General features: G+C 35.1%; 1 protein-coding gene across 5 annotated transcripts in view; it reads right to left on the bottom strand.

Annotated features, from left to right (window-relative positions):
* CACNA2D1 (calcium voltage-gated channel auxiliary subunit alpha2delta 1) overlaps positions 1 to 12496 on the bottom strand; it is a 422362-nt gene that overhangs the window by 126494 nt on the left and 283372 nt on the right. For all 5 annotated transcript variants that reach the window (XM_064443928.1, XM_064443935.1, XM_064443902.1 and 2 more), the window contains exon 7: positions 1389 to 1520. In XM_064443928.1, the coding sequence (XP_064299998.1) occupies positions 1389 to 1520 (132 nt within the window). The remainder of the gene's footprint in view (positions 1 to 1388; positions 1521 to 12496) is intronic.

Below are 12496 nucleotides of genomic sequence, written 5' to 3'. Positions count from 1 at the left end.
AGTATATACAAGCAGCATATTCACCTGAGAAATAGGGAGAACGAGCTTCTCCCATTTTACAGAGGTGTTCTAAGGAAGAATACATAGAGATTCTGAGGCTCCTGTGTTATGTTGGTAAACAACTAGAGTAGACAGGTTAGCTAGACATAAGAATATATTTTTCAGTACATAGGATAATCTTACACTTGAAAATTAATTTCCTAGAGATTGACACATATATTTAAAAAAGACTTCTTTTTCAGCACTTGGAAAACATCACTGTATAGTAAGCAGTGACAAATGGGGTGACCCCAAACACAGTACTAATAGATCCCAAAAGCATTGAGACAGAACACTTTGAAAGAAAATAAATATGAAATTAGCATTTTCAATATTGTTTTTTCTGTAGCATCTCACTGTATGCATTTCATCAGCACCTAGTATGACAAAACAAACAGGATTCAAGTGCTATGAAATATTTCTTCTTGCAAACTAGCCTAAGGCACTTTCTCTGCCTGTGCTGGCAGCTGTGCTAATGATAGAGTAACAGCTTTAGAATAATCCCTTTCCCTCAGAAACACCAACAGTATTGTATAAACAGAAAAGAAAGGATCTCAAAGTTCTTCCTTAACCAGCTGGAGGCAAGAGACAAAACACTGCATATAATTTTCTGGTGTGTAGTGGACACATCATTCTGTCTTTGATAACAGCATCACTTAGCAAGAATCGCAGCAGCACAGGCAGTATGCCTTGCCATAAAACAAGCCTTTCCATTAGGTAGTACACATCAAAAATCAAATTAAGGCTACTGATGATCTAAATTCCGTAAAATATACATCTATTTAAATTAATGACTGTGATCCAGTAATGGGATTTTTTGACAGGTGGAACAGATGTTGGTTGAAGTAATCGAGTTGTATTCGTTGACCTTAGCTCTAATGGCAAAGACATAACTGTCAGATATAGTGGATTCTGCGGGACAGAAGCATAGCATGGTGCAATTGTATTTTTATTGACTTCAACCATAAGATTATCTGTCCAGTCACCGAGACACTATTTTTAAAACTAGACAAGTACAAAAACCTCACTGGCAAATATTCAACTGATTATTTACACAATACATATAAAACAATACAAAAATAAAATTTAACTGTTCAGCTTTTCACAGGACATCACCTTCTGCTCCTCTGACTGTAAAAAATACTAGTTACATATTTCACCCCCAGTTTCTTCCCCTTCATACTAGCTTTATGCCAGAAAAATGTCAGTCTTTGAGTTACGTCCGATATGCAGAAACCCCATCTATGTAAGAAAGTAATCTTCAGTTATCTTTCATTGCTTTTACATGAATCAGAATATATTTAAGCCAATATGTGGCACAGGACAGTCCTTTGGGAGACTTCAGTTACCTGGGTAATACCTAGCGAGGCCAGTTGCACTACCAAAAACCTGCCATAATAAAGTGGGGTCTTCTTCTCTGTTCCTCTTGAATACATCATCCAACGCTGCAGTCCAGTTGAGTTCATTTAACACTATTGTTGCTGTCAAAGACAAAACATATTTGGTATTACAAAGTTACGTCCTAACATAAGCAGCACTGACTATAAAAAACAAACTGAACTATTGCAGAAAGTAATAACATTTCATTTAACTAATCCATGAAGTAAATTAGTAAATTTAAAGAAACACAGTCCTCTTCCTCAGGAATTTTCTTTAAGTTCCTCACATTTTCTTCTTCCCACTGCATTACTTGTATGCGATGACTACTGGCTTATTTGCATACATCCTACAAATACTTTGTTTCTGCAATGTCACTCTAGTTGCACTTCCCAACTATAGAAAAGTAAATGCAAGCCTATGAATTTGGTGTTTCTACTAATCACAGCACACTGCATAAGAAAGACTGGAATGTCATCAACAAAAGTAGGTGAGTCTCTTAGAAAGGTAACATAAGTTTCCATTTCCAAAGGGATGTTATAAGGGGATTATATGGAAGAAAGTCAATGATGAGTTATTTGAATAGTAACAGCAAGGTGGGACTGCATGCACAACAGTACTCATTATTGCACACTAACAAGATCTTAATGTTCATAGATGTGACCACTTACAGAAAGATCGGCAGGCCAGTGTGAACATTAATATTTATGAGTTGAGTCATTTCCATGATGAACTTAAAATACAAGGAAATTCACATTTCAGCTGAACACTATATGTCCAGTTATACAGAAACATATATTTGCAAAGCTGTCCTGCACCAATGCTTGTTTTTATCAACAAAATATGTTATATAACCAATCAAATATATAACATTTTAAGATGTTCTGTGCCTTCTTCAAAAAAAGATATGTTGGGAGATTTACACTGAAATTGATGGACACTGCTACCGTAATAGCCAATTGACTATAGTCAGTAGTCAATGAAATGTTATTGTTGTACAGAATACCTTATGACATAACTTATGATAAATTATGCTTTTCACCTCATTTAATCAGCCATAAATATCTCATTAATTTCCCCCAAAAAATCTTAAGCATGTTAGGTAACAGCAGGTATTCAGTTACTTAGGAAGAGCAAGGGCTTTTTGTTGGTTTGGTCACTAATCTTTCTTTTGTATTGCCTAATGGCATTGTAAGTAATGTTTCTAAAACTGAAAGACCTAGATTAGCAAGCCAAGAGTGGAAAAGGAACTAGAGGGGGAAAAAAATCAAAACAGCTAAAGATGTAAGTATGAATCCTACAAAAGCCAACGCTGTAATATAGATCCTGCTTACAGTTTGGTATTGCACACAGGAAAGAAATTTCAACTTCTTTTGCAAATGAGCAAGTCAAGCTGAAATAAAAACAGTTCATGTTTAAGGTACATGAGTGGCATCACAGCACAAAATTTGGTATGTAGGTCTACATTCTAGCTCTCTGCTACCACGAAAAAAGAAGCAATAAAAATAAGGACAGGTTGAAAGTTAACATTTGACAGCCCATTTCCAAAGTGAGGTTGTTAACAGGTACTAGAGAAATGAGATCACAACATTAGATTTTATAGGCTTATTTTTAAAGGTTAAGGAGAAAATTGCTACACCATGTGCTTTGCAGAAAGGATTATCTGTTTTTTTTTCCAAGTAGTTTTAAGATAATATTACTCTCTCAAGATACAGCTTTTTATAGAAATGTCAAATGACATTTCCAACTCTTGAGATTCCCTGTAAGCAATAAACTTGTACTATATACCTGTCTCTTTGTCAAGTAGATAGTTATAAATATATATATATATTTATTTAAGAAAGAGGAATAATTCCTTGAGGCACCATGAGAAGTTTATCATGATTTTAAAATGGTGGCTGTTCAATTATTTCTTTTACATCCAGTTTGATCTACTGTGTAATTAAGTACTATGTACAGACTTTCTAAACTCGACTTTGTTTCAGATCTTTCTTCCAGAAGTGGCTCCATGAAGTCATTAGAAGCTCCGCCCTTTACTTACTCAGACAAGAATTTATTTTCATGCTTGGATTTTTATTTTTTCATGTAACCATTTCCTTATCTGATGCACAGGGTACTTGGCCCAGTGGAAGCCTCTGCCAATGGTTCCTGGTGGCTTTTAGGGCACTGGAGCTTAGGACACTTACTTAAGGCTCATGGGAGACAATAGTTCTTACCTATTTGCCAGCTGACAAAGCATTTAGGTTTCAGGCTCCTCTATGAATTCCCAAGCCCCATAGCAATATAATCCAATCCATTTCTTTGGCCTTGTGACCTGACTTAAAATTGCTGCAGCCTCTACCCCCAAAACTGCCAGTGACTCTACCTCCCTGGTCAGACCACTGACACCCCTATTCAGCAAAACACTTCACCAGGAAAAAAATATTTTTAAGTTAATCATGCTCATAAATGCTTTCTAAATCAGTGGCTATGTACCCCATGAAAAAAACCTCTTCACATGCGGTACAATATTTCTAAAGAGAAGATTCCTTTCAGACAATAAGCTTACTAAGAAATAAATTATATTCAGTATAGACACAATAAACATATTACTACAGTTACAAATACTGTTGCAAAGACTGTCTGTGTAATATAATCCAAAAATGTATTGCAAAGTTTTATACATATATTTGAACCCATCTGTTTACACACACACACCTGCACATACACATTCATATATAAAAAAATATTTATTAAAAATACATTGCCATACAAAAATGGAGAAAGTAAGGAGACACTCTGCAAATAGTAAAATAACTAAGTACTGAAGTACTGAATGGATACATCGGAACTAATAATTTCAACATTTTATTAGACTTGTTGAGATTAGGCTATAAAGCAAGAACTATAGCTTACTAGATCTTATTTGAAATATTTGTGGGGAAGTGATGCTTTATAGTCAGAGTCAAGAGTTTTATGATCTTATTTATGTCTCACTTTCCCATTCCTCCTCCTCCTCCTCTACATCTTTCTCCCAGAGACAAACACAACACCCCAAAAAAATACAAGAACTTGCAGCAGGGGGGAAAAAACCCCAACACATGATGTTGGAATAAAAAAAAAATAAAATAAAGTGGAATTCAAGATGGGTAACAAGAAGAGAGCATCCAAACAGAAGTAAAATAAAATAAGTAAGTCTTGGAAAGGCAACTAACAGTAGTATGTAACATATCTGTTCTCAGGTACTGAAAAACACATCTTCCTGCACTACAGAAATTCAGAGTTAAGTACCCAGGTCTCATTTCATAAATAAATTTTAACAGCACACATGTAACTTCAACACATATCACTTTCCTCTTAATTCACTTTCTCATTATGACAATGAGAATTCATGCATGGAACAGACAGAAAGAGTTTAGTTGGTGGGACTGATATGTAAATAGCTGATCGTGCAATCACTGGAGCAGTTTGCTATTTGTAATTCAGACTTGCTCCCTTAATGCAGGGTCTTTTGTGTGTTTGTCTTCATTCTATAGACAAGTATAGGTGTATAGAATGCACACATATTTGTGTTAACTAATCCAGTCATCAATAAATAAGGAAAAGGGTGCTGGGAATTTTAGTTTTAATGTTTTTTTTCTCTTAGTGTTTTTCCACACCCTGAACTTCAAAAGGCAAGCTGTAATCAAGTCCCCTTTTTTTTCTCATTTATTAATGCACTACCTCTGGCAGTTTCAAACCAATACCTTTAGATTCTGATTTAAAGTCTACAACAATGGACTTGAAACTTGCCAACCAAAGAAAAGCAAGCAAAAATGCTCATAAACAACAATACAACTATTCTTCAAATGGTTCCTACTAATATATCATGATTCTCAATTTGCACATAAAAAGCAACACAGTGCTATTTCACTAGCTCATAGTAGTGACTATGGCATCTGTCAGAATACCCTAATTTGAGACATGGATTTATATTGACTTCATGAATATAGTGAGAATTTAATTTATTTTTCTATTATTAAAAAATGCATTTTACTAAAATAAAATGTTTAGAGGTGTTATGGCCACTCCTACTGAGATGCTGTACATCTTAGAAACACACACCTTTCTTTTTGAGTTAACTTCCATACAGAAAAGAGCTTTTGACTGATAACTGGCAAAAAAAATCTAGTTGGAGACAACTCTCCAATAAGCTTATTTCCAATTCTGATAAAAGAAGTCTTTGAAGATTACTACTTCAAAGTACTTCAACTGCTACCTTTCACTTGATATGGGCAAGATGAAAAAATAAAATTTCTCATCACACAATAGGAAACATCATTCTTTTTGGCTAATTCCACCGAACTCCATCCATCTTTTCCTTTTTTCCCTCTTCTTTATGACATGAGGTTTAGGGGCCTTGGCAAGGAATGGATTCAATTTTCCTCTGCAAACGCAATCAATAAAAAATAGAGCGCACTACCGTGCTCTCTTTAAAAGAACTGGAATACACTTCTGAAGATTTATTCAATGTATAGGCCCTGGCCTCCACACAAGGCAGAGTACAACTTTATTTGAAAAGTATGAGAGCCATTTACTGTATCTGAAAATATGTCAGCTGCTGTTCCCTGATGTGGCAGCTACCCATACGCTGGGTAGAACAGAAGGGTGCTCCTCTGCAGTTCATTAATCTTCTTTTAGTGTGTGGAATGCATTGCACTTCCGTATCCTGTTTACTGAAGTTGACCCCTTTATTTCTTTGAAGATAACGCAGACTAGTTATGTTATGAATGAAATATGCAATCAAATATGATGGTATTTAAAAGTGGGCGCAGGGAGACAATGGATTTGCAAGTGCATATTTTTGTATATGTGTGTGCAGACACAGACCCTTCCAGCTGTAGCGTTGCTAATCAGATATTACAGAATCTCTGCTGAAGGTATAAACTAGTCTTCTTTGTGACTTACAATTTTCACCAATATTTTCAAGATTACATTCCTTCCAGCTTATGCTAAATTACATAGAATGTAACACTCTCAACTGTCTTTGGAAAGTTGTGCTCCCATCTCATTGTACATGGGACTAGGAAGGAATAGGGTTTTTTTCTTTATTTTAAGGTGGTTTTAATTAGATTTTTGCACTGGCTTATATATATGTGTGTGTGTACATACATACACACACACACATATACACATATTTTCTATGTAATTCCTAAATGTATAATTTGAAGAACTATCCTGGTAGTACTTTGAACTTCAAGCCTTCAAATTTAGATGCATGTTTTATGCCATCTACTTCTCTCATGCAAAGTTCAGCATGAGCAAAAGGACAAGCAAAGGAAAGATTATAGTGGCTCCGAGCTGAACACTCTCTCCAAAAGTCCTTGGAGAGGAATCAGATAATCTTAATTTAGTTACTTAGGCTTTCCATATAAAACTGCAGGAAAGTGTTCAACTCAAAACATTAATCCACCAAAACTTCACAGCTGATTAGAAACCAGTTAGAAGAGAATAATAGAAAAATTCAGAGAACTGGGCGAATGGGGGAGTGTTTTAGCCAACCTCTCTATAGAGGTTAAGCAAATAAATTAGAGCTCCAAAGGACACATTTCCATCCACTTACATGGGTAAGCGCACTGTTAGGTACAGGAGCAGATCATAGGATTGTATATCTACACAGTGCATGCTTTAAATGTATTGTGCACTCAGAATACCAAACTTACCAGATCAGTTACAAACACTGTAATAACTTGTATTTAGTTTTGAAAGCATCCCCCAGCTGATTTGAAAGTGTTCTCTTGTGTGTAGGTTTCTTATATGAGGAATTAATGACATACTGTGAAAAGCAAAGAATTTAAAATTGTAAAAATATTACAAATTTAATAAACCGTGTTAATTTTTATCAAAACAAGGAATGATGAATGCAAAGGAAATGTGTTCTTTTCATCCAAAGCATGGGAGGAAAAGAAAAACATAACAGCCTTAAATGTAACATACAATAGCTATCATACGGTGGCATTTCCAATTGGGTATGTCATTATTTTAAGTGATGCTCTGCTGGAGCTTGTATATACAAATCATTTACAAAATCTCGCTTTCAAAGTAGCATTTGTGTTTCCTATCATAACTGAATTTAGAATTACTGGATAATCTGAACTGTTCAGGTAATATGCATTCCATGGTGTGTAAAGAGTAAAGTATTAAAGTACAGTTTTTACATATGGAACAATAATAGAATAAAATAATTTTCAACATCCAAGATTGCTGAAAGAAAATTTTATAGAGTAGATATTTTACACTCTTAATTAAAAACATAAATGATAAAATGTCATGCACTTTTTTCTTTAAATGAAAAACTTCTCTACTCCCCATTAAATATCTGACATTATGTCCCAGACACTACTATAAATAATTCTCTGAAGAAGTCACTGAAGTCTAGCACACTGTTGTGTCTGTGTCAAATCAAGCAAATTAATTGGCAGTGCCATACGCTGTCTGCCGACTGGCTTAGCCACCACATGCTGATAGCTAGAGAAGCACAGCAAAAGCTCATTAAAATAAGAAACGCCCAGGAGAAGGAAATGAGAATAAAAATGTCAAGAAGAGAAGATGTAATTCAGCTTCTCTTATAGCTCAACAAAAAAGACTTAATACAATGCAGAGTCACAGACTCTTCAGTACACACTCATAATTTTTCAACAAGTTTTTATCTCTATAAAACACAAAAGACACCCATATTATATACTACAACCTATTGCCGATAACAGTGTTTGTGTATCTTACAAGTTGGGAAGGATGAACAATGTTTTTTGCCTTGCTTCCTCTAGTATGAAAATATACCAGCATGTATTTTGGAATGGAATAACACCCGATGTAAACAACCATAAAGTACCCTAGGGTTGTTTTTTGTTGTTGTTGTTGTTGTTGGTTGTTTTTTTCTTTCTGGGAAGCTGCCAAGAAGACAAAATATACGAAAGATAATCTTGATTAGAGTGGCTCTGGAGGACTTTCAGATTTTGTAGAGCTAAGCACAGTGCAAGAACCTAAGTAAAATTTAAAAAGGAATGAACTTATTGAAGTAATTATAGTACCTCCTGATTTTTTACTATTTATTATTATTTTTTACAGATGACTTCAAAGTAGGCCTTCTAATTGGAAATATTTCCTTCTCTAAAAAAAAGATGAAGTATTATTTTTAAATGAGTATGTCGTGTTAGTATGGAAATATTAGGGATTAAATATCAACAAACCATACACTTAGAAAGTAAGGATTACAATATTACATGTACTAACTCTGGTCTTCCTTCAGTTTGGTCTAATTTTTTGTTAGCATTTCAAAGGATATCATAGTGACATTCAAATTAAACTAGCTATAGAGATAAGCTTGATCTTTAATGAAGAGTCCTCTCTCTAAAAAAATTAATTAGGTGTTAACAAAAAACAAACAAAACCAATCAAAAGACTGTCTGGAAATGCTGTACTGGAATAATTTATTAGACTTTATCTTCAGTCTACCAGGGTACCACCCTTCAGTAACTTTCCAGTCACTAGAGCACCTTACAGGGTCAGTAAATGCTAAGCAGAAGCTGGGTTAAGTAAGAAGGAAAAGAGCCAGAAACAGGCCAACTCATGCAAAAAGGTTCTCTCTGCTACCTCATGCTTTCTGCAATTTTTTAACTAATTTGCCAATTCTCATTATGATTTATATTACTTGTAGTCTGAACACTCAATTAATTCAGAAATGGATGCTATTACATGTTAGTTTTAGGTAGATCACCTATTAAAAAGTTCTTACAGTTTTTCTTACAACATGTGTATTTGCCATCAACAGCAACTCCTGCTACCTCCTCCCTAGCCACGGTAAATTGGAAAGCACAAGTATGTCCAGCAAAAATAGAGACACATTAATGCAAAATATAAAGATCGTTTGACACATTGTCTGGGATACTGTGGGTTTGTTTTGTCTATTATGCCAGGAGATGAACTGCACATGGAAAGTGCTGAAACTGGCCACCAAGATACCTGGTGAAGAACAGAAAACCTCTTCCAAAAGGAGACAGAGTTTGAGTAATACAACACAGAAAAATGAGGCAGTCAGAAAGCAAGCCCTACCCTGAAAAGGGTAGGTAGGCATAAGGATGGCACTGGCACAATAACAAATGGGTATAAACTACTTAGGAATAAATTAGATCAGGCAATTAGGAGGGCTTTTTTAGAGCAGGAGGTCTTAGAAAGGCCTTCTGATGGGAGACATGAGCATGGAACCCAGGCCTTTTAAGATGGAGCTTGATCAGTTTATTAAAGGAATAACATGGACTAGCTAGATTAAGAATTGGATTTGTCAAGCAAAAAGCTGTTTCTTGCCCTTTTCTGGTATATCAGCCTTTGTTACAAATAAAGGAAAGATCCTTTTAGAAGCTGAAATTTAAGTAACCACAAACAATGCAGTTTTATACAGAGTTAGTGCAGCAAAAGAATTGGAACAAAAACTGCTTTTCTTATTCATTTTTAATTAATGATTACTAAGTGTTTGCAAATAAATGGCAAAACTGAATAATTTTTACTGCATTAATAGATATACATATGAGAGTTCTCTATGTATTATAAAATCTATATTTTAAATATATATTATTAATAACTACATATTATAATTGTCTATATATTATGTAGATTATATATGAAGAACATAAAGACAACATTTTCTTCTGAGGTTTAGGGCATTTTAATAAATATTAAAATAATACCGTGGATTTGGTTAATGGATTCTAATCTAATTCCCATATAAATGAAATATTAATGAATAGCAGGCTGGTTTAATCTATCTAAATGTATCTCCGGCAACAGAAACCCAAGACACACCGAGTGTGAGGGGAATACAGTGCACAAGCAGGAAACGTGAGAAAAATGATGATGAAACAAAGTCTGTTTCATCACCTGAGCTGGTACAGATGCGACAGCTCCTGCTCCTTGTCAATATTCCAACCATCTCATGGACAAGTCATGCAGACTAAAACCAATGAAATTTCACAACCTCTCTTTTTGTTGTTTTTGTTGTTGTTCAGTTTGGCCAAAGGTTCTGTCAAAGAGGAAGAGAACAGATATTTTCTGAAATTCAGCCACCCAAGGAACAAGTACCCTCTCTCCAACAGATGAAGCATCTGTCCCACATGCAACTGCATTCTGACTTCTTGGAAGCAGAGCACAAAAATAAATTAGAAGTTGCCATTCTATAGCCTGGTGTCACCATAGGTGTTCTACCTTGGCTGTTAATTAAACTTGGTTTGGTGCTGTTTTCCAGATTATATAGAGGGAATTTGAATACAACCCTTCCCTCTTAAAGATGAAGGGACTATAGGGTACCAGAAAGGTGAAGGTTCAAAGCTTGTTGCCTATACAAACAGGTTCTCCTTCTCTCTCTGAAGACATTGCTGTTTCTTTCTATAAACAAAGACTTTGCCTGTGTCTTTACAAGAAGAAAAAATTACTATTTTTATTTAATCTATAGCATTAAATCTATGAGGAACAAAACACAGACTTCCAGTCCTGTGTTTGCGAGATTCCAAGCTGAATTCCACTCTTGGGGTGAACCCTGGCCTCCCTGAAGTTACTGACAAAACTCCTTTACTGCACAGGGAAGTGATTTCATCCTTCATCTTCAGAACGCTGCAACCCTGCAGAGTTCAGCCACTCTGTATGAGGTATTTTTGTCAGTCTAATGCAATAAGCAGATCACAGAATTAGGAGCCAGGACTTATTACTTTAGATTTTTTTTAAGCAAATGAAAAAAAAACCAAAACCAAACCACCTTACAAATCACTTCGTAAGATTCAAAATGCCTTTGAAATAATGAAAGACTCAAAAGGATCTTTGGGAGTGCAGTAAAATTAAGCTTCTTTGCAGTTTTTTTATCTACTTCCATGCTATGAGTACTCTCTTAGGATTCATCTGAATTTTCTGTATTCACTGCTTGATTCACCTGATACAGCAGCTCTTTGAGCGTTTTCTGAGTACAATGTCCGAACAGAAACACATTTTTATAATCACGTGCTTGCTGAAGGTCTCCTGGTTTTTAATTTACTTTGTCATTATATAAAACCACAGAGGCAATAAAGTTGCAGAAAACAATGGGAATGGGATGAAAAATGAAATCTTATAATCTTATATAGATCTACCCTATGGCTTAAGAAGAATTCTTATCACCTTATATATACTATATCCTAATTTTTTAAACTGCATTAAATTTTAGCTACTTTAGCTTCCCCATAAGGGCCATAATCCTTCCTGAAATTATTAGTTACTACATAAACATAACTTTTAAAATCAAAGAAGCTGTTGAGGTTTCTAAGTTCCTTTTATTCCAAATATATGAAGAGACCACTGTATTAAGGAAATACAGACACAGAGAGAACAACTCCTATGGAGTGAAAAAATGCATCTGGAATTAAAACGTTTAAGAATACATTATAAAAAGACCTCTGAAGAGATACAGTATTTTAAACAGCTACTTTCAGCTAAAGTCAGGGAGTGAGGATACAGAGCACCACATTTCCTAGGGTAAGGAGGAGGATATAAAAATATTAATCTGGACTTAAAATAATAAGGAGTCATATCACCTTGTAAAATAGAACAAACTTCAACCCCAGTCTTACAGGCACTTCTATACATATTTAACTTTCATATCTAATAAATGAAGGAAGCAAAACTGAATGCCAGGAGCTTAGCACCAGCTAAATCCCATTGTGTTCTGACAATTGGCATCAATTCAGGCTGTACTCCAGGGGAATAAGGGTCCAAATCTGCTAACAACCCATTTCAGCAACTGCTTCAAAAAAGGAAAAGGAAAGATCTAGTGGGTTGTGTTTTTTTCATATCATTTAAAAAAAACAGACTGTATAAAGCAACAGAAGACTTATTCTAAGTAAGAAGCTCATTACTTTGCTTTTCTAACAGCCTACTGGTTCAGTGGCTTCACCTAAATCAACCAGCAGTTCAGTGCAAGGCAAGCAGGTCTGTGTATTGAAACAGTTGGTGCTGGGGATATGACATTCATCTTATATGGGATTTGGAGATCTTATTTTCTGCTACATCTAATCTGTGCTCTAGCTTGAATGCCCATTAACAG

This window comes from Phalacrocorax carbo, chromosome 1 (genome assembly GCF_963921805.1).
Source record: "Phalacrocorax carbo chromosome 1, bPhaCar2.1, whole genome shotgun sequence".
NCBI lineage: Eukaryota > Metazoa > Chordata > Aves > Suliformes > Phalacrocoracidae > Phalacrocorax > Phalacrocorax carbo.
The sequence above is the reverse complement of the archived record's forward strand: the minus strand, read 5'-3'. Positions and strand labels throughout refer to the sequence as shown.